This window comes from Clarias gariepinus, chromosome 2, assembly GCF_024256425.1.
Source record: "Clarias gariepinus isolate MV-2021 ecotype Netherlands chromosome 2, CGAR_prim_01v2, whole genome shotgun sequence".
Classification (NCBI taxonomy): Eukaryota; Metazoa; Chordata; class Actinopteri; order Siluriformes; family Clariidae; genus Clarias; species Clarias gariepinus.
The window spans coordinates 22,327,339-22,351,599 of NC_071101.1; the positions used below are offsets into that span (position 1 = coordinate 22,327,339).

Below are 24,261 nucleotides of genomic sequence, written 5' to 3' on the forward strand. Positions count from 1 at the left end.
TTATGTGCAAGACTTTGTCTGGCAGCTGTCTAACTAATTAATCAGATCACACTGTGCATCATCTATCAGAGTGTCTAATTTATACATACATCTACACCACCAGTCAAAAGTTTGGACACACCTTCTAATTCCATGGTCTGTCATTATTTTTGTTTCTCTCTACACTGTAAAACAATACTGAAGGCATCCAAAATATGCAATAATCTCCTTTGAAAGGTTGATGTTGAGATGTATCTGCTACTTATGCTCTGTAAAGCCTTCATAACACCTCTAATCTGGGGTGCTGTTATATGGTGTTTTTTGGTGCTGGTAACTCTAAATGAACTTCTCCTCTGCAGCAGAAATAAGTTTTGGTCTTGCTTTTCTGGGATGGTCCTCGTGAGAGCCAGTTTCATCATGGTGCTTGATGAGTTTTGGAAATGCACTTAACAATACTGTTCTTGCAAGAGCTATTCCAGAACAGATGATGTTCCAGTCCTTATGTTGGTGTTGTTAATTAACTCCCTAATGCCATATCTGTTATTACATAGTTTTAAAGAAATCCAGTATCATTCTAGAATGGTAAAGAATAAATACAAATTTGTATCCAAACTTTTTTTCTGGTACTGTAGGTGCAGCAGTAGGAAACTGTAGGAGCAACATCTGAATCAATGATAACCCTTTCGATGGCACTGAACCTGAACGAGCACAGGATCCAGAGGTGATCTTGAGATCACTGAATACTGTAGTTCTTTACATCGATTCAACAGAAAATGACATGTTCCTTTTCTTTGGTAATATAACTACTTTAATAATTTGGCAGGATAATTGCTCTATTATCCCAATCCAGTAGTCTGGAAAGAGCAACCCAAGGCAGCTGTACTCAGGGCAAGCCTATAATCTCAAAAGCAAAGTTCTTCTCACTCATCTTGACAGATAATTAAGCCCTGAGGTACAGTAGCGAAACTCTTAACCACCCTGTCATAACACCAATCCTGTATTTCCAGTCTCGGACCGTTTCATTTCTAGCCTTCCCAGTTTACACTGCAGAGACAACACCGCTGCCAAACAAAACTTCATCATGTGGCTGAGCGAGCTCTCCGTCAGAGCGAGAGAAACCCAGCCTGAGATCGTTACTCATTCTTCTGCAACGTCTAAAATCTGCAACCGGACCGATCAGGTGCTCAGAGCTCGACTCTAGCCTTACGGTGACGTGATGGCCTCTGCTCTGGGCTCTCGGTATACGGTGACAAGTGCTTCAAAATCTAGCAGTTCTGCCGTGACCCTCGAAAAAGCAACAGGTCGACACCTGGCGAAACGAAGCCTTGGGTGACAATCTCGCTCCATTTCCCAGCACATATGGTTAATCATGATGATGCATAATGGCATCAGCAGTTTGGTGGGAAATACTGCAGACATGACAAAAATACCCAAAACAAGTCATCACCACATGTACCAACACCACACACACACACACACACACACACACATACTAAACTGTTTATACTAGTCTAAGCATTTTATTTCTCTTTACTGGGTTTTAACTTAAAAAAAAATCTGATTTATCTGTAAATAAATAAACAAACAAACAAACAAACATCCTACATAGCAAACGGCTCTTTTTCGGGCATTAGAAATAAACTATAAATATAATAAATACACGAGTCTCTCAATACAACTCTTAGTTTAATGCTGTTTAATTATTAGTTTATTGGTTCAAGGAATTCTTCGAGTAGCCTGGAGGCAGAGGAGAGAGAGAGAGAGAGAGAGAGAAACACAGAGAGAGAGAGAGAGAGAGAGAAACAGAGAGAGAGAGAGAGAGAGAGAAACAGAGAGAGAGAGAGAGAGAGAGAGAAACAGAGAGAGAGAGAGAGAGCCTTCTTATCAATGAAAGGAAAGCAGCGCAACTGCTCAAGTTCGCGACTGTAAACAAGAAAAACAAATACATAAAGGGGGAAAAAACGCGGAATGAGCTACGTACGGGAAACAACGCGTCGGGAAGCAGACGTGTAGAATGCGACCAGCCGGAAAACTCACCTCTAAGCGGAGAGAAGTCGCGGTACGCTGCTAGTCCATGTGACGCGCTGCCGGAGGGAAGCGGCTCTGCGGTGCGGAAGCTCAGCGCACAAGCCTCGGCTACGCGCGAGACAAGGGCGGGGCTTAGAAGCACACGGGGCGGGGTCTGTCCTTAGCACCTGCTCTAGTGACACGCCTACCGAAGGACGCACGCGAGAGGATCCACACCAGAAATTCTCCTTTAAATACAGACACGCGCACACTCCGTTGTTTATTTGATTCGATTCAGTTATATTTCATTCAACTGACCAGTAAAACAGGCTAAAATCAATAAATTTGAATAATAATGATTAAGGTGCATTTTTAACCACTGTAACTAAATTATACAAACCATGACTCCCCCTGATGGTCCCTGGGCCCCACCAAACAATTACAGCCAAGAGTTTATTCAAACCCCAGCCACTGGTAGCAGTGCTGGTCCCAAGCCCAGATAAAACGTGTGGATTCCATCAGGAAGGGCATCCAGTGGGAAACCTGGGCCAAGTTTGTGTGCGGATCGGATGGACTGAAGTGGCGATCCAAAGCAAAACCAAAGCGTATCTCTGCTGCAGAAGAGAAGTTCATTTAAAGTTACCAGCCTCAAAAATCGCCAATTAACAGCACCTCAGATTAGAGCCGTTATTAAGACTTTACAGACCATAAGTAGCAGACACATCACAATATCAACTGTTCAAGGGCGATTGTTGCATATTTTGGATGCTGTCGGTATTGTTTTATAGTGTAGAAGGCAAAAAACTCTGGTAAAACCATGGAGTTAGAAGGTCACCAAACCTTTGACTGTTAGCGTAAATTTCAAGAAGCCCCTGCTTTATTAGTGCTTTAGATTCAATTCAATTGACCAGAAACACAGACTTAACGGTATTTAAAGCTCAACAAATATAATAACTTTGATAATAATAAGTTGATATCTCCAACATTGAACCCATGCGATTCAAGAATAAAAAAAAAAAAATAACTCGTCGCATGATCCAAACCATCTGTTTGTTCAGTCTAAACTGTCCTAATGTTTGCACAGATTATACTTTGTTATTTCGTCAAAGCTGCACCAATTATAATGTTCAGTCATTAATGTCTCACATTTACTTCAATCACACCTTCTCATACCGGTTTCAGTCCATCTGTACTAGTGCAACATTTGCACACACTCTTCTTCTTAATTTGCCCTCAATATTAATGCACATTTTTCGCATGTGCTAATTGTCCTGTATTTCATTGTACAGTCTATTGTTGGTTGTTTGGCTTAATTACTATCTATACTGTTGTGTTGTAATAAAAAAAAAACCTTGTGGTGTAATTGTGGGTTTTAATTCCCACCACAGTGACAAAATAAACAACTAACGACAAGGTGGCACAGTGGTGTAGTGGTTAGCAATGTGACATCGCACCTCTGGGGTAGAGGGTTTGGGTGTGGATTTTGAACATGCTCCCCGTGCTTGGTGGGTTCCCTCTGGGTACTCCGGTTTCCTCCCACAGTCAAAAGACATGCAGGGTAAGTTATTTGGCATTTTCTAATCACCTGTAGTGTGTTAGTGAGCTTGTGTTCTTGTGTGCCCTTTGATGAATTGAGATCCCTGGGATAGGCTCCAGGCCCCCTGCGACCTCTATAAGTGTTATAGAGAATGAATGAATGAGTAATAATAATAATAATAATAATAATAATCACAGACCCCCTGGCTGTGCTTCACAAATGTTTGTTTGAAGAACTACTGCTCTATACTTCATGCCAAGGGTAAATGTGCATAGCTAATGTGAGTTGAATCTAATCATTCATTTGACAAATGGGAATGAATTTATTGGAGTAATTAGAATTTATATTTTTTGAGATGTTTACTTAGCGCAAATCAATAAACATATTTTGTATCATACTAATATTCATATCAAACAGTATTAACAGCATTTTGCTACTTTTATTAATATTTTAGCTTACAACATATTTAGGTTGAGATTATTTCTTGATTATTTCTAGGGTTTGGATTATTATTATTATAGCATCACAGTCCTGTGGGCCCCCATGGACCCCACTGGAAGAACCACAATTATGAACATTTTCAAAAATGAAAAGGTTCACATTGCTTTTATGATGTCTGTCCAAATCATAAACACATACGTTCGACTGCTTTTAATCGGTAAGGTCTTGAAATAACAAAACGTTCACTGAAGTGCCGAGAGCTCTTTCCAGCTCCATACACACTAAGCTTTAGTGCTCATAATGAATACACCAACAACAGAGCAGGACCCTGATCTAAAAAAAAAAAAAAAAACAATAATATACTCGCAGGTTTGTCTAATTATAAACCCAGACTCCAGCGTGTCATGGCGCCATTTCTGTTTAATATTTTTGGCCTAGGGGTAGACACTATAACACTTTACTGAAGTATGCACTCCATAGAGCAGCACTTAGCTGAAACAGTATTTTTTTTTTTTTTGTATATTCAACGGGATGAATTCGGACACTATTGTTGAAATTGAGAGAGTGAGAACAAGAGAGATCAAGAGGAGACAGATTCACAAGAACTCTCTGTGATAATAAAGAGAAACACATCAAACAAATGCTAGATAAAACAGGATGTTTTAATAGCTGAGGGTTGTTCGGCTGAAATGTCTGCCAAAGGCCATTCGAACAGGAAGTTTAAGCACTAACATCCAAACCACATCATCCATTACTAAAGCAATGATAAGCCCACCAGCAAACAGCAGCAGTTCTACTCCATGTGAGGTAAAAAAGAGAAAGAGTCTGTTATGTGTTGGAGTCACACACACAAACACACACACACCGAATCCAAAACCGAGCTGAACGTGTCTGGGGTGTTGTCATGTCTGTGCTTTAAATTAGCAGTGATCTAATTAAGTGTGTATACACAGAGGATGATCGACGGCATCTGTATTTATCTGTTGCATTTTAGGGACAAGCACAAGCAACAAACACGTCTTATAAATCAAGCGGAGAAGAAAATCTTCTCCAAGAGACTTTGATAAAACTCTTTCTCTCCCTGAGTGTAGAGAGTATATAAAATGTGTACGATGCCAGTGTGGTGCCAGTTTCGCTTGTCTTGCTAACATACAGCAATTATTCCTAAACGTATCATCCTGGTGATGCTCCTCTGGCCAGCATATGGTTATATGAAAGATTGATGTTTCTATGAAGTTGTCTGTCGATTTTGATGCTAAATTAAGATTCCGATTTAGAAAGTTTTTAATGCACGCATATCCCAGATGTAATTTCACACGACTTCAGAAAAAGCTACACAAAATAAGACCGTCACTGTGTTTACATGAGCAATGATGATGCAATCATTATCTGATTTTCATTATCAGATTCCACGAGTCATGGTATAAAGGCGATACTGTACATTATTCATTATCAGATTAAAGTCATAGTGGTTAGCACTGTCGCCTTGCACCACTAGGGTCAGGGTTCGATTCCCTGTCAGGCTCCATTCCTGTCTCTGTGTGCATGTTCTCCCTGTATTGGGTGGGTTTCCTCCGGGTACTCCAGTTTTCTCCCACTGTCCAAAAGACATGCAGATTAGGCTAATTGGCGTTTCCAAGTTGCCTTTAGTGGGTAAATAAGTGTGTGAGTGTGTGCCCTATGATGGATTGGCACCCTGTGCAGGGTGTACCCCACCTCATGCTCTAAGCCTCCTGGGATAGGCTCCAGGCCCCCCGCGACCCTGAATACAGAATAATGCGTTATGGACGATGAGTGAGTGAGATTAAAGCCAGATTATCAGATTTAAAGAAATGTTTAAGTAGACATGGGTTCATCCACAAATGTTGTTTCGTCTGATAAAAGAAATTACCAGATAGAGAAGAAACACATTTAACATGACAGAATAAGGTCACTACAACAAAATAAGGAGGTTTTTTTTAGGCAAAATCTAAAATAAATAGGAAATAAAGTGAAATAAATGAAATCTTAGGATGGGTTTAGACCCAGAGAGCCTAAAGTGAGTGTATATATGGTGAATTGTTTGCGAGATTTGATCTAAATGATTTTGTGTGTGTAATTGGAATCAGTCCCAACACAAGCCAGGGTGGACTTCCAGGCAGGAAGCAAGCAGCCTTTATCCCACACACTCTGCCATCCAAAGCAGATGAGTGAAAGAATGAAAAAAAAAGAAGAGAGAGAAAAGAATCAGCTCCCACCTGCACTGATGAACCCCCTCTTCATTACCCCCCTCCCCCCGCTCCCTCTCTCTCTCTGTTCAGAAGAATGTCTCCTCCTCGCCCCCCTGATCAGACACCCCATCAGTACCCAGAGGCACTTGCACCTCCCCCATTTTGTGCTAATGACAGGCGTGCAGCCCTTCAGTGGCGAGAGAGGAAGCTGCATGAAGGGAGAGAGAAAAGCCAAGGGGAGAAGGGAAACGAGGGGGGAGTTCCAGCTTACAGCATTCTCCTCTCCTGTGGATTCCCACCTCCTGTGTGCCGACACACACACACACACACACACACACACACACTCACTCGCAATGTGTATGTGTGCATGAGCACGAGTGTGTGTGTGTGTGTGTGTGTGTGTGTGCCAAGTCAAGTGTGTGGTGCCACCAGAAAAGAAAGAGTTCAGCAGCTGTGGGAAAATGCCAGCGTTTACCCTACAGACCTTTTCAAACAAGTCAAAGGTCCTGGTAACTGTGTGTGTGTGTGTGTGTGTGTGTGTGTGTGCTTCCACTGTATGTGTGTGCATGTGTGTGCAAATGTGTGGCAGTTAGTACTAACTGATAACTGAAGCACCTGCGGCTGTGAAACCTGGGGGGAGGAGACAGGATTATGGACAATAGACAGGGAGAGAGATAGATAGATAGAGAGAGAGAGAGAGAGAGCTAGAGAGAGAGAGAGAGAGAGAGAGAGATCAATTTTTCATTGCTACAATTTGTATGCAGCTGTTTGAAGAAAGAGTAGAAAGCAGTACAACCATTTAAGAAAACACACACACACACACACACACACACACACACACACACACACATACACACACACACACATACATAAGCGTGTGCATATGCACATACACACATTGGGTTTGCATTGTTCTTCCACAGCTTTGGTGTTTAGGAAAGGGGGGGGGGTGCAAATATTTTTAGGTAAATAAGAATGATTCTGACCTTTTGCCTTGTTCTTAGGAAAAAAGCTACTTTGTTTTTCACATCAAAGACAATGTTGCAAAAAAAAAATAATAATAATAATAGTAGAACTAATAGAACCAGATAAAATCGACAAGTGGAATTGGCACCGGTGCTTAAAACTTGTACACATGTAGTTATTATTTACACGTAACTCTGTTATTGTAACTGCCATTGTTATCTTCACACACGAGAAGAATAGATGCTGATGATTTATCTCCTAGCTTCCCACTCTCCCTTTAACTAAGTGACCTTGATATTCGTTCATTTGAGTCACATGACCACACTCACACGGCCTGTGATATCTATACCTATGGAATTATTCTCAGACTCACATTCCTAACACACACACACACACACACACACACACACACATGGTCCACATATCATGAAGTCAGTATTACACACATCTATCAGATGTTCCATCTTCCCCCAGAGACACAGAGAAGCATCAGACGCAGGGGTCGTGACGTGTCCTCCACCCTCGCACGTTTACACTCAGGCATGTGTGTTACAGTGTGTTACAGCTCTCGCCTTTGACTCGCCTTGAGGTAATTAAAGCGCAGTGTGTTAGGAGTGTGAAAAAGAGAGAGGGATTCATTGTGTGCTGCCCGATACAGTGAGAGAGAGAGTTATAAATGGAGATTAGTGTGATTAGATGGAGGATGGCCACACACACACACACACACACACACGCACACACACACACACCTGCACACACCCACTGGATAAACAAACAGAGTGCAGTATGCAGGGGTGTAAGATAAGCAGGCTAGAATAAACAGAAACAGCAGGTGAACGTGGTGACTGCTATTTGAGAGAGAGAGAGAGAGAGAGAGAGAGAGAGAGACTGCAAGAGATACAGATACATAGAGAGAGAGAGAGAGAGACTGCAAGAGATACAGATACATAGAGAGAGAGAGAGACTGAAACTGATATATATATATATATATATATATATATATATATATATATATATATATATATATATATATATAGAAAGAGAGAGAGAGAGCGCAAGGGAGGGAGAGAGAGACAAGAATGATTTAAGGAAACACAGAAAGAGAGAGGTATACAGAAATAGAGAGAGAAAAACAGAGCAAGAGAGAGCAAAAGAGTTTGAAGGAGACACAGAAAGCGAGAGACAGAGAGAGAGAAAGTGAGAGAGATCCTGACATAGAGAGAGAGAGACAGGACAAGAACAGATGAAGTGACATAGAAAGAGACACAGACACAGAGAGAAGAGTATAAGTAAAAGAAAAGTATAAAGAAATACTGTATATAGAGAAAAAGAGAGAGAAAGAGAAGTACTGTACATATAGATATATATATATAGAGAGAGAGACAGGACAAGAATGATTGACGTGAGATAGAAAGAGACAGAGAGAAAGAGACAGAGAGACATTAAAATAGAGAGAGAGGGAGAGAAAGAGACTGAATTACTATATATATATATATATACATACAGTGGAGAGAGAGACAGGACACGAGCCATTGACGAGACACAGAAAGGGGGGTGGGGACAATCCTTTCTTTACAATGAGATCTCCATATTTCTATCTGTTCCAAATGATGTGTGTGTGTGTGTGTGTGTGTGTGTGTGTGTGCGTGCGTGCGTGCGTGCACACTCACATGTATTCACGCGCACACTTGTGCACGTGTGTGTGTTTGTGTGTACACATTTGGGTGTGTTTATGGAAAGCAGGATCTCTTCCTAAATGTGCTGTCCTTCTCTTTGTCTTCTCTTTCTGTTCCTGACAAAGAGTACACTAGTTAAACTTTTCCTGTTCCCTGTTCAACACATATGCTCACACACACACACACACACACACACACACACACACACACACACACACACACACACACAAAGAAAATGGAATAATAAGGCAAAAAGATATACATAAGCCTAAGTCTGATCTGACTTTCTCTCCCTCACTGTGTAGTGTGTGTGTGTGTGTGTGTGTGTAGCAGCTTGCCAGGGGCTCACAAATGATTGCCCTAATTTTGATTTAGCACTTAGCCACATGATCATATGCAGAAGTGCTAGCTGTTGAAATCAGGCTGATTATGCAGATTATGTAAATGAGGAGGCGTGTGGAGGATAAAAGCGGAGCGCGAGAGCAGCTCGGGTGGAATAGTAAACACTGCAGAGCGCGGAAATCCCTTCTCCTGCTTTATTAGTCCCACAGCAGCGACGCATCACAGTGTGCCCGAGAGGAGAATCGAACATATACTGAACTGAGCCCTGAACGGCCCACGGGCTTTCTCTTACACACACACACACACACACACACACACACACAAACACACACATGCACACACACTTACTTGCTTAATTGGTTGATGCATCCACAAGATTTGTTGTCTACAAATTAAAGTAAATGTTTCACAGAGAGAGAAAGAAAGAAAAGCCACGCTACTGGAAAACACGATATAATTACCGGCTTATTAGTTACAGCAACGACTCAAACAAATTAATTACACTTTTGACTCATTTCTTGGCCCCGAGAGAAAAGTCACAGGCATGGGCTAGTTAGACAAGGAGAGAGTTACATTATTCTTATTATTATTTCTGGTTCCTTCTAAACCTTAAAGAGTCAGACTCATGCTGTCAGTCAGCACTCCTTCAAGGACTCCATCAAGACCTGAGCTTCTTCAATGTGTGCGCAGTGTACAGTGTATGGGAAGGTGATCCTGCTACTCTGTCCTGGTGTACTTACACCACACTCGCCCCTGGACCAGGATCAAACGGGCTGTTTTAATATTACACAATGCTTTACGCGTAAGTGCCTGAGAGTCGAACGGTCTCTGAATGAAAACGACCGCCATCTTTTCTAACCAGCTTTGAAATGGTGCAGCGGCTAGGCAAAGCTTAACCTTGCAGGTTTGTTACTAAAAACACAATTTAGAACTGAAGTTGCTTGATTAACATGTTGTGGCTCAGTGTGTTAAGGCTCAGCGTTCCTGATCAGGAGGTCGACGGTTTGAGCCCCAGCTCCACCAGGTTGCCGCTGTGTTGGGCCATTGCACGAGGCTCTTAACCCTGTCTCCTCCAGAGGAGCTGTATAATGCCTGACCCTGCGCTCTGATCCTAGCCTATTAACAAGGAGCTGAAATATGCAAAGAATAATGTATACGTGACGAATAAAGGCTGAACTTAATTCTAACATAAAATGTTGTATTTAAACATCATTTTTCAAACATAGAATTCCTTATATTTTTAGATTTGTTCTTATATTTTCTATAGCTGACGTTTTTCTATATTTTGTTTCTTATTATATTCCATATTTTATTTCTTACTGATAATCTTTTTCAAGCTCACGAGCCGTGGTAAAAGCATTTCACTGCATATTGTACTGTGTATGACTGTATGTGACAAATAAAATTCGAATTTTAAATTTGACCATATTTATCTAGGTTATCTAGGTTGTATGTTCTCCCCGTGCTTGGTGGGTTTCCTCCAGGTGCTCCGGTTTCCTTCCACAGTCCAAAGACATGCTGATTAGGCTAATCGGTGTTCCCAAATTGCCCAAGTGTGTGAATGAGCATGTGAGAGTGTGTCCTGTGATGAATTGGCACCCTGTCCGGGATGTACCCTGCCTCATACCTTAAGTCTCTTGGATAACAGAATAAAGGATACAGGATAAAACGATGACATAGACATAGACGATGAGTGAGTGAGTGAGTGAGTGAGTGAGTAATAGCACAAATTTCATACTGCAATTGCAATTTTAACTGTGCAGCACTAATTAAAACAAAGACATATTTATGATGTCACAGACACTTAGTAATTAGTCGCCAAGTTTTGAGGGATTTATCTTGCCTCTGTTCTGTATGCATGGAGTTCACTTGTTCTCCCTGTGCTTGGTGGATTCCCCATAGGTTTTCTGGTTTCCTCTGTCAGTCCAGAGACATGCAGGGTAGATAGTGACTGGCATTTCCAAATTGGCCGCAGTGTATGATCGGGTGTGTGTGTGTGCCTTGCGATAATCAGTATACTGTAGATTATGCATAAATAGATGTTATTTAATCAAAAAAGATTTTTGTAATGTTTGTTAATGATATAGGATGATTTAAAGCCTTTGGAATGGCTGTTACAAAAAAAAGAATCATGGACGGCTTGGTGCGATGCAGAACTACCCCTTTATTTTCATATTTTTTAATTTAATGATGCATCTAAAAAATGCTTTATTCATCTCATACAACAGCAATATTTTTTTTTACGTACTAGAATGCAATGTCACGTTTTTCCTCTGGGTTTCTTGCTGAAATGTGTAGGCCTTGTGGGTTTTTATTTCCGTAGCCTTAGACCGTTCCTCCCAAGCTATTTGTGTGGTCTTTAAAACAAGTTCAGGCTGACTTTAATGTCAGTTTCCTAATTCCTGTTAAATTCATGGCTGCATTAATTCGGCTGGAAGTAGATTTGTTACAAGCGCAAATGCAGGAATACTCTAAGAACATTACCGTAAAAGCGTCAAAGTGGTTTGCGCTACAGCCCAAGGTGCTGTTACTGCCCAACACAATCCCATAATGTTGGGTTTTATAGATCATTTACGAATTATGTGGGACAGCATGAGAGACAAAGATCAGTAACATAAGTTTAATGGTGCCTCTAGAGTCTCTGAGCAATTAAACCTGCTGGCGCTCTGCCTAACCACACGCACGCACGCACTCACATACACACACACACACACACACACACACACACACACACCTGCCTATACAAAATGAAAGCAAGCCCATCTTTCAACAAATCCAGTGTTTGTGTGCGTCTGTTTACTCGTGCCTGCGTCTCAGTATAGAATCTGGTGCATGCCCTCCAGACCTCTACCTTAAGAGCTCTTTAGAAGCAAAAGTCTCTCTATGTCTACTCAGTGATCTTGCGGTTTAGCACACGGTTAAACACATTGTCTCATTGCCTCTATTGTCTGTCTCTCTCTGAGCAACAACAAGAAGTAGTGAGCGAGTGAGTGACAGCATTGTGGTCGAGGCCTCTGGAGCCGCAGTTAGAAGCACAGCTGGCGCTCGTGCTATTCACTGCCTTTCAGTTAAACACACACACTCTCCCCAACGCACCTGCGAAAAGGAGGACCGTTTATAAAGCCAGCCACTGCAAATAGAAGTGTAAGAGACATCGGACATCTGGGAGCAGACAGTGTGCTCGGATACTGTCAAGCCTTCCGAACAATCCCATTCTACACACACACACAAACACTTTCACACTCTCGATCCCGCCCTCATTTACTGCCCCACTCATCATAGTTTCATGCCATATAATTTAAGGGCTTAGAATACAAAAAGTACTAAAAACAAGATTAAACATTACTTTACAAGCACAGGGAAGGTGAACACAAGCACATATAGTGCAACAAATACTGCAGCTTTTTCACCTTATTTTGTTCCCGTATAATGTCTATAGTGTGTGTCTGATTACCAAGGTAAAGGAAAAACTTCGGCGAAGTTGACAGGTTCTGTCAATAAACGTTGAAAACACAACTGCACACACAAATACAAGACATTTGAAACTCACCGAACATGTTCTCATGAGCTTTTTTAGCAACTTTAATACACTGGAGTGAAAAGAGTATAATTTACAAACTTGTGTTTAGAACGACACTTTCCTAATATCTTCAAGACAACTGATATAATCCTAGATACATATTAATATAGACTTGTTCAGCTTCTGGTGTAAGCATACACAGATGTCTTCTATGACAAAAGGTTGTGCTGTGACTTTCACATAATCATTATATCAAGCTGTCATCAACGAGTGCCTCTGACATACCGCACCAGAAGTCTTGTTTAGGGGTTTTATTGTAAATCGACAATCGGTGTTATAAAACAGGAAAATTACAGAAATTCAGGAATGGATAGGGCTTGGCAGAATGTGGCTTAGTGATTAGCACCTCCTGGGTTAAAGGCTCCTGTTTGTTTTCCCAGTGCTTGGTCTCCGGTTCATGCTTCAAGACATGTGGTATAGACTAGAGTCAGTTTGGCATTTCCATTTCCGAGTGTTGTGGCGGCATGGTGACTTAGTGATTAACACTGTCCCCATGCACCTTCAGGATCATGTTTCGATTACCGCCACGGGTCTGTGTGCATGGGGTTTGCATGTTCTCCCCATGCTTAGTGGGGTTCCTCAGGGTACTTCAGATTCCTTCCACAGTCCAAAGACATGCAGATTAGGCCCTGTGATGGATTGGCACCCTGTCCAGGTTGTACCCCGCCTCGTGGCCAAAGTCTCCCGCGATGGCCCCGTGACCCTGTATTCAGAATAAAGCGGTATAGACAAGAGACATAATGGGTGTTTGAGTGTGTGTATGTGTGTGTGTGTGTGTGTGTGTGTGTGTGTGTTCATGTAAGATTGTGCCCCATCCAGTGAATGCCTCCTTGGTTCCTTGGGATAGGCTCCAGGCCCCCGTGACCCTACTCAGTATAAGCGGTATAAATGCATAGATGGATGGAATAATGGACAGAAATTTGTGAGATGCCATAAGGTGTGTCTGTACAAATAACATACAACAAATTGTGCTGTTACTGTATTTATAATTAATAGAAGTACAAGGCATGACATGTAGGTGGAGTCATTAGTGTGAAAGCAGAAACCATAAACTCCTCTGTACTGAAGACTTTCCTGTGTTAGTAAACTAATAACTGTTGCAAAGCGCTCGCATGAGAGACTTGTTCCATAAGTGTTAAGTATGTAATACATAAGTAATAAATAATACAGTGATACCTCGGCAAACGAATTTAATCCCTTTTCGGAGGCGAATTCTTCGGGTGAAATTACATATCGTGAAACACATTCCACAGGGAATATCATGTAAATGCAGATAATCAGTTCCAGCCACCTGAAAATATTACCAATTTTTATACTTATAATGATATTTTTTGCATATTAAATACGTAATATTAAAACAATATAAAAATGTAAAAGACATGATGTAAAATATGAACTAAATAGACATTAAACCTCACTTTTTCTTAATTAGTATTTTTTTTGGCACCAGCTGCTTGAAAAACAAAACTACAAGTGTCTTCCATTTCGTCTTGCTACTGCACTTACATTCTTGAATGTTGCTATGTCTTTACTAAATCTTTCACAAAATGTGTAAAAAAAACAACACAAAATATGTGAAATGGCTTTAATTGGCCTTTCACCGACGCAAACAAGTTTTAATCGGCTAATACTGTAGATGTAGACGTAACCAGATGTATGTGAATTTTCTTGCAAAATTTCAGTTCTTAAGGCAAGAATTTGCAAAGTGGGGCATCCGTATGCTGAAGTGCCACCATAATTATAATCACTCCGTCAACAATTATATGTCCGTGCATAGTGTCTGACCGATCGAGATTCGAGGATTCAGCCTGAGTGTTTTACCTGAAGTGTTGCTAGAATGTTCTAGAGATTTCAATCTTATAATACTTCTGGAAATCTTCCTAATCTGAGTTGCAGTGGATCCGGTATCTGTTTAAGCCCTGCCCTTGGATTTTTTTTACATTTTATTTGTATTATTATGAGTGAGTTTTGAGTAAACAAGTTGTCTGTTCTTATCTCAGTAGGAAAATGTGTCAAAACTCTTGTCAGCAGTAATTACACACATGCTACAGAGGTGTGGGCTGGAAAACGCCGGAATATTCCTTTACCATGTTTACTTAGCGGACTGAAGAGATGCTAAATACAGGAGCTAATAGAGAAGCATATGCCACATGTCAGACCCTTTACACGACACTGTACTTCTCAAATCCACCTGCCTGCATCCTTTCTTAGTTTTTTCCCCCTCAATCCTCTTCAACTCGCCTTCTTTTCTTTTTTCTTCTCTGTTTGCAGCCTCATTGATATTACCTCCTCTATGTGTTCCCTGTCCCCCCCTCTTTCTCTCTCTCTCTCACTCTATGTCCCTGCCTCATTTCATCTCTTCATTCCAGTTATTTATATATTATTTATTTATTTATTTATTTATTTATTTATTTAATACACCTTTTTCACCAGAATGCTTCCTTTCCATTTAAATAATCATAGAAGGATGAGCAAGCGTCTGACACCGTCACTGTAGCAACGGTGACTGGGGGAGGGGGGGGGTGGTGTAGCAGTTGATGGTGTGTGTGTGTGTGTGTGGTTAGGTTGGGGAAGAGTGGGGGGGTGTTATGGGGATAAGTGCTATTCTGTGTGTGAATGAGTGAAAGAGTGAAGAGAATGGAGAGGACCAAAGGAAGGCTGGCTACCCACTGTGAAGAAGAATGTGGGACACACACACACACACACACACACACACAAGCTCATACAAACACACACACCATATACACATGCTCACATGAACAAACAAGCCTCGCAACTGCACTTACGCACAAACTATCTCTCTCTCTCTCTTTCTCACACACACACACACACACGAATACCGGGATTAAATCATGTCAGAGAAATGGTTATACCTTTTATAAGCACTTTTATCGTCAGCTACGTCTGTGAGCTGCTTATTTTAATTGATCTTTCAAAGCGGAGTGGGGCAAAAGCGTAACAATATAGTTTAATCATTAACAGGAAAGTGCGATTTACAGGCTGCTGTAAAAGATTCGACGTGGACAGTTTTTGGTTCCCACCAACAAACTGACATGTTGTAAATTCAGAGTGATGTTAATGGTTTTTGAGAAAAAGGAATTGGTTTTGCGTAAGTGTCATGTGTGTGTGTGTGTGTGTGTGTGTGTGTGTGTTAGAGTGTCAGCAGCTCTGCAAGCACAGATGGTGATGTGTGGCAGTCTCTGTCTAGTTTATTAATAATGCTGATGAGCTCTGGACCGACAGTGCTATCAACCACACACACACACACACACACACCCATGAACGCACACAAAACCCAAACATCCACAGACTCCTGGAAGTGCACGATCATTCTCCTCTTATCTTCCTTTGTCACTTTCCTCTATGTGTGTTTTCTTCCTTGCAGTAAAATTCATACCGGAACTGCCTGCGCCTCTGCGCTCGCTACTCAACACTAATCTGACCTTTGTGTGTGAACAAGTCAAAGGTCAGAGGTGAGAGAGCAGTACGGTTCAATTCGGTGGAAACCGTACCCGGCTGCTATGAACAGGAAGACCGGTGCCTTTTCTGAAACACTTTGGACGGTTATAACAGCGTCCTAAAACATTTTACGACGCAAAAATAAACACAGATGGGAGGTAATCCAGCGTTTCTAACTCTAACCAATGTCTGTTATATAGAACGCACATTCCTGTGATAAGCCAAACAGTGATAGACTCCTTTGCTAGCTTGTTAATGGGCCATGTTTAACTGGAAAAACAAACTATCACCTGGCGTACTGGAGTGTGTGATGTGTGTTAGAACCCGACACGTCTCTCCACCTCTTTAACCAAACACGCCGAGGCGTCTTCAAGCTAGTGAGCGACACTAAGTAGTATAGAGAGTGAGAGAAAGACGGAAACACACGAGAATAACACTTGAACAGGAAGTCGAGCAGAGAGCCTGTAATGTTCACCTGAGAGCAGTGTTAATGTGAGTTTGCAGAAATATCATATACACATACTGTATTGTGTTTTTGTGTATATTGTTCCTTTCTTTCTCTCTCTCTCTCTCGCTCTCAATTCCACTTACAGCTCCAGCCTCCCTCCCGCCCTCTCCTTAACCTCGAAATCACCAGAGCTCTCCTCGAATTAACCTTCTAGCCTCTCCTATCTGCTACTCGACCCCCTCTACAGACACCTCCACACACACACACACACACACAGCTGATAGAGTTAATGCCATCATACCCGACAGATAGTAGAGTGGAGCCTTTAGTCCAAACATGCTGTAATGAAGGCTCCGGGAGTCACACAGAGAGAGAGAAACAGAGAGAGACTGGCGCTCGGCAGGAGGCCCGGGCTGCTCTCCGAACCTGGGTTCACTCGTCAGACGAGCTCCTGCTGTGCCGTACAGGTGAAAGTCAGGGAATCCATTTGGTTCCTGGGAGATCCGAGTCCAGGGGCGAGACGAGGGAGGATGGACAGAGCCGAGCCCAAGTTAATCTCCGAGCGAATAGTCCCATTAACAAGCAGTGCAGAATGTGTCATCCCTTCATCCCGAACACACAAGGCGAGGTCCTCCCTCCAGAGTGAGCATTCCCTGCCTCTCCCTCTCTTTAATCCTCTTCTCCTTCTTCTCTCTATCACAGCATCCCGCTGCTGACTGCACGGCTGGAGGGAGAGGAGGAGCACACACACACACACACACACACACACTTACACACTCACACAGAGAGAGAGAGAGAGAGAGAGAGAGAGAGAGAGATCTTTCTCCACACACACACTGATCTGCGTATGTGTGAGCTCGTGCGTAGGGAGAGAGAATGTGAGTGACAGTCTTACAGAGAGAGAGAATGTGAGTGAAAGTGAGAGAGATGCAGTGTCAGAGAGCAAAAGAGATGATGAGTGAAAGAGCGAGAGGTCTGGCCCTGCCTTCAGTGTGCAGGCGTGAGTCATTAGGTGTAAATTGGACCACAGCCTGAGTGACAGCTGATTTGTCAGCTCTAATGAAAGAGAGAGACCGCAGAAGAGTGATATGGCATCTGTTCTCTGCACCCCCAATACACACAGACACACCCAAACACACACACACACACATTTACACATGCATGCACATTCACACTTATAAATATATACATACACTGGCTACCATAATAGGAACTTCTTTACCGTTGCTTATTCATGCTTTTATCTAATCAGCCATGGCAGGAGCGAGATGCAGATATAAGTCAAGAGCTTTATTTATTGTTTATATAGAACATCAAAAGGTGGCGCTGTGGGGGAGGGGGTTAAGGAAATATGATTTCAGTGTTAGTGGCATGAAGAGTTTGCTTAAATATTTCATCAACTCCAGATCTCCTGGGATTTTCACACGACAATCTCTAGAGGTTGCAGAGAATGCGGTGGAAAACAACCGCATCCAGTACAGCTTCGGTTCAAATGAGTCGATGAGCTCAGAGAAGTTGTTTAAGAACAAGCACTCCATACAACTGTGGTGAGCGGAAAAGCATCTCAGAACGCACAACATCGTAAACCTTAACAGGCTATAGGAGGCACTGAACTGGATGATGTCTGTTCAGCCTGCGCTTCCTGTAGACCTCTCAAACTCTGAAAAATTCCCACAGTTATTTCTAGGTAACACAGAAGGAAGAGCCATGTCAGAATAAAAGGAAAGCTGCCCCCAGTATGCACTGTTCCAGCTGAGAGGATGCTGGGAAGAGTAACAAGAGGCCTAGCGCTTCCTCTGGGATTCCACAGACACAGTTCCTCTCAGATGCCTGGCTATTACAGTAAAAACCAGAGACCTCCTTATTTATTCATCCACGAGATCACTCATTTCACCGGCCGTCTCCTTTCCGATAGAGCGAAAATGCTCTTCCGCTCATTTGTATTGCTGTAAAGGCAGCTGACTCAAGCCGGGGTTAGTGCTCTGGTGTTATGACATCGTACTCACTAAAAGGCTTATGAATGCAATCAGGTTTTTTTTTAAGAAAGCGTGGCACAAATAGTAATAATAATAATAATAATAATAATAATAATTGCTATTTATATCCCCATACTGTATATTCATTCAGGCTGTGTTCTCAGAGTGTTTTAACCTGATAACACATTCCATTACACTGGAATCTGCAGGCACAGTTGGACTGTAAAATAGTCGTAAAATTCCTCTTCTTCCTTCATTTTGTCACTTCATCCCTCTTGTTCTGTGTCTCTTTCACCAAATCGGTTATGCATCACGATCCATCATAAAGCAGTCACATGAGAGGCGACTCTCTGATTCGTCAGGCTTTGACCAGCTGACAGAGAGCATTAACGTTCTTATACATCACTTAGTGTTTAGTTACCACCACCTATCACACTGCTCTCTCTCTCGCTTTCTCTCCCTCTGTGTGTGTGTGGGTTTGACACAGTCTTACCTGATCCATCATTTATTGTTTAGCCTCCAGCAACAGAACCTCATGTCAGATACTGTCTGACTGCACCTCTTCTTGTCTAAACCCTCAGTGTCTACACTGTTATTACACTACATTGATTTCAAGATCCATAAGAATGAAATAAACATGCACTTGAGATAAAATACTTTTTAAATTGAAAAAAAAAAGAGAGAGCTAAATTTACATTTCCAACTGTGCTTTTCCACCCGCACTGGACAGTGATTTAGTACCAACTGTGTGGTTTTCATTACCTGCTCAGGCTACAGAAGGTAATGGCACCAGTGGATGGAGCTAACATTACAGTTTGTTGCTGACCGGTTACAATCTGTTCCATCGTTTTTGATTCTTAAGTAGGACACTTGTTTACATTTATTTTCTCACATGCCATAATAGCAGAATATGTTTATAATGGTGTAAATTCCACATGAACGGAAATAAATGGGATTGAGGTAATGGGGGCGGGGTTTAAGTGTGTTTATAATGGTGTTACATGTTCTTTTTGTTAACTTTAAGAAACAATCAGTTAAAACAATTTTGTTGTTGTTGTTGTTGATGATGGTATTTCATCCGATCCGCACACAACTTAGCACTGGTTTTCTGACACTAAACTTTTATTTTATCTGGGCTTGGGTCCAGCACTGCATCCAGTGGCTGGGGTTCGGGCATTGGCTGGGAATCGAACCCGGGCACATCGTTAAAACATTTTAGTAACTGTGAATATCTTAATAACTGAATTATTACATATATTTTAAAAAATCCTAAAAGTCCATATTAGCTGTTTAAATATACCAATCAGGCATAGCATCAGTAATAATCTTGGCATTACTTTGATGTTGCGTTTGAACTTAGTTTCTCATGTTGGTGGAGTATTTATTTTCCAGTTTGACTGCAAAACACCATAAACTGCATTTTTTTTTCTCAAACACACATGGTTGTCTATCTTAAATTTGTTACACGATCAGTAGCACTGGTTTTGCAGCATTTGGGAACCATGATACACTTCAGTATTCACCAAAGGGATTAAACATAGAGATATGTTACAACACTCAAAAGACATGTGATCACTTTCTGATGAGAAGACATGAGTTATATCTGTTGTGTTTGGGACGTCTGAAGACATTTGTTACGTTCTGTTCTCTAAGCTGTATTTAGGAACTCTGTTACAGTCTTATTGAACCATAGATACTGTATATGAAAGCAGCTGATGTTGGAGTTAGAGTTATACTGTTGGTCAAATACTTGTACTATGATATGGCACTGTAGTCAGCGATGAGACTGATGATACCGTAAAGTTTTTTGTATTATTTTAAGGTTATTTTTTATAATCATGATCTTCAACAAACTTTGCCATTAAAAAGGTTAAGTGTGACAAAAACCCATTTCCTGAAAGTGCCTCACTACAAAAACGCAATCAAATCACTACAAAAACACTTTTTTTAAAAAATTCAAACTAAACCAACATACTACTAATTCACTAGCAAAAAAATACTATCTTAGCAAGTGACATATTCTTGAATCTAGCCAAACCTATCTAGAGTTTCTTAAAGTAAGTTTTACGAAAAACAAAAATCAGACTAAAGCATATTTCCAACTGTAAAATACAAGTAAAATTACTTGATTACTTAAAATGTTACTATTTTATTATAGAATTTATTGTGTGAAATAATCATAATTATATGCCAATAAAACAAGATTTTTTCCCCCTTGCAATTTTAGTGACATTTTAGTAGATTTTATCATCTTTTTTTTTGTGGTTAGTCGTAAACTTTTTTTCATAATTTATAGATATATTCAGAATATTTCATTTGCTAATATTAAAATTGCACATTTATATTCCAGCAACCACAACTGTAGGCTGTGTTAGCCATTGTGACAAATATGTGGCAGGTCCTACCTAGTCATATCATAGTTCACACTGATATCACCAAAACAACTTCGACATACGAGTTTGGTATTTGTGCTTTTTAACACCCTGGTGACTCAAAGAAACCATGAGTAAAATATCTAACAGTTTGTAAGAAGTGTCGTAATAGATATATCTCATTTTGCAGCCAAATTGTTCACCTAGAACCCAAAATCGTGACTGTTTTGAATCTGTAATGAGAATCCCAACCCCACAGTAATGGGTTTCTTCCCATACCTATTGACCATATTAGCTGTAGAGCACACTGGTTGTAAAGCTGTACAAATAAGCATACACAACAATGTTACACAAAGCTATTTTTGAGAAGTGGAGGTTTAGAGACTGTTGAAAATGGTACACGCATGTGCACACGCGCACACACACACACTCCTCTGTCTATTATTTACAGAACATTTAAAGATTTGCAGGGAGAAAGTGTTAGAAAAACTTGAGGAATCTTCATGTTTTATTCATGCTGTCGTTGTTGCCGAGTGTAAAACCCCTCTCACTGTGGCCTTCGCTGTTTAGCTCCATAAATGTGCAGTTTCATCTGCCCAGTTTCCTCTGCTCTATGGCTCATGTGTGGTTATCTTCTCTACATAGCAAATGCTTAATTCACACTCATTTCCTTGTTATACATTATTTTGGCCGTTCTACTTTTAGCCCTTTTGCTACATTTCAGAGCGCGTTCACAGCGGAAGTGTGGAGGTGATAAGAAGGTGTGTGCGTGTGTGAGAGCTACACTTGTCTATCTTTAACCTGCATGTCAGTGACAGTAGGGTCTGCTCAGACCACATCAGGCTGAGGTAGCTGCGTGCAGATATACAGGCTAACTGCCAGCCGAGAGCAGAGGATGTGCCAAACCACAGGAAAGAGAGGTGGAAGCAGATAAAGGCCCTGAAAAGATGCATAGATTGTAACCACCCCGCTTATTTTATTAAGCTCATTTTTTGAACGCCGGCTATTCTTTTCTTTCAAAACTAGTTCAAGCCAAGCAAATTATGCTTGATACTTGGTTGGGTTTTCTGCTTAGTTGATCATTCTGAGCATGGGACAAAGGAGCAGCACATGACAATCGAGCACCAGCTGCCTCCACTCAAATCCTGAAGTAAAAAAAAAAGTCATAAAAAGAGGTGTTAACAGTGATCTCAAATCAGAACACTAAATAGCAACGTCAAACACCACCACCTGTGGAAGCCTGTGTCTTCTGGTAAATCATTCTCTTTTGACTGGGAAAATAGAGCCCAACGCTGAAAAACAAGATAAATGGGTGACACAGCGAGAACAGCTGCTGGGAAACAGTTGCTACTATTTAGTGACACAAATATCACCTCAACGTGCAACTCGCTTTTGAAACCCATTTTTTAAAAATGTCTTTTTTAGAGATGAACACAGATTTATCGCATCCCAAATGTGTCCCGTGCAAACCCGACGAAGTGAGAGTTCTCATCCAGGTCTCTGGCACCAGTACCACCAGTGTCAAAGTGTTAGTCATTTCTCTTTCCCTTTCTTCTTCTTCTCTCTCTCAGACACATCATCATCTACATCATCTCCAAACACCCTCCCACGTAGATCAAATGCAAACACGACCGGACTGAAGATTGCTGCATTCCTAAAAAAAAAAAAAAGAAAAAAAAGAAGAGAGGCCAACACGTCCATATGTCACCTGATGCTGCAAATGTGTGCTAAATTGAATCAATCCATCTCGGAAATGACTGTTGTCATCGCTCTGACTTTCTTCTCTGCTTTCCTTCCCCCCTTCTTTACTAACAGTCTAGCCATCTGCATCATGAAGGAGGGAAGAGGGAGGATGGGTAATGACAGAGAGAAAAGAGAGAGAGAGAGAGAAAGAGAGATGGGGGGATGGGGAAAGATGGGAGGGAGGGAGCAGCCAATCACAACCTAAAATAGCTACATCCCCTGAACCTCCCCTCCCCCATGAGTAACATTAATTAACTTCCCATACTGACACTAATGGCAGCGTAATGAATGTGCTAATGACCTGTTTGCTGGTATGCATGTGTATTCTAAGTATTCATCAATTTATTCGTTCATTCATTCATTCATTCATTCATTCATTTATTCGTTCATTCATTCGTTCGTTCATTTCACCCAAATGCAGCACTCCCTAATACCTTATAAAGCAATAATCCGGTCAAAAGAAATTGCATCAGCAAATATGCTTACCATATTTCAGGACTACACCTGTCTCCGTCCCATTAAACCTAATCACACACCTAGCCTCTAGCTACTTTCAGTGGGACATTTAAAATCTAGCTTTATTCAAATTATAGTCCTGACGAACAAGATAAAAAAAGGACAGAGGCAATCACCATGTAGAGTAGCCTACCCAAAATGACATAAATGTGATGTGAAAAGCGTCAAGGATTTTAGAGGGGCTTTTAAAAAAGTGTGTCAAATTCTCAGTAATGATAAAAAGCAAGGTGAACAGACGTATTCCTGAATAAAGTCTAAAATCTGGATACTGGACCTGGCAGCTCGTTGTCGTGGTCCCAACTACAGTAGTAAATAAAAAAAGATGGCAATATTATAAGTAGGAAATATACAGTGATGATCTTTGATGAGCATGCCATAAGTCTGAGGGGAAAGTGTCAAACAGAATACCAATAACCAATCATCTACACTAGTAAGCTCATTTATGTGGAAGAGCCCAAATAGCGCTTTCGTCCAAATCTGTTCATCCGAGCAGTAAAACAAAAAGATGCAGTCTCTGGCTTCACTTGTCTCCAAGGAAGCCCTGAGACACCCTGGTTGGTAGCTGCCATGTGATAAGAAGGAGCTGGCTAGTGGGTGACTAAATTGGAAGAACTTGGGGGGTAAAACATCTCTCTAGTATCTTTCTAATGAAATGGAGAGATCTCCGCAGGGGGTGAATGATACAAGCCATTAGCATCCCAATCACATAAAGCCTTATGTAGTACGTTGTACCATGTTTGGTGGCTTGGAGTCCACTGCTTCAGCTGGTGAGTGGTTAATAAGTGTCCCCTGGAGCAGAATTTGTAAGTGTTCAATTTCTGGCAGTATGTGTTACTCAAGAGAAGGATATCAATATTTGCAGTAGGGGGACTAGAGTAGTAGATCAGGGTACAGTAACATGGCACTGCCAACTAGGATCTGTAGCTGCTGGGTGAGTGCTTTTTAGTTTGCCAAGAAGAGCCAACCAAAAGCATAAACATGTTTTTTTTTTTCTGAGCACAAAAAGCAC

General features: G+C 41.3%; 1 protein-coding gene across 2 annotated transcripts in view; it reads right to left on the minus strand.

The window, feature by feature from the left end:
• Positions 1-17,361, minus strand: part of LOC128545362 (genetic suppressor element 1-like) — a 51,543-nt gene extending 34,182 nt beyond the window's left edge. The window contains exon 1 of one of the 2 annotated variants that reach the window (XM_053515576.1): positions 16,947-17,361. In XM_053515576.1, coding sequence (XP_053371551.1) covers positions 16,947-16,983 — 37 coding nt within the window. In that variant the 5' untranslated portion in view covers positions 16,984-17,361. Of the gene's footprint in view, positions 1-2,016; positions 2,127-16,946 lie in introns of those variants that run through there. The other variant, XM_053515584.1, reaches the window with a different exon arrangement.
• Between the last annotated feature and the right edge of the window lie 6,900 nt (positions 17,362-24,261).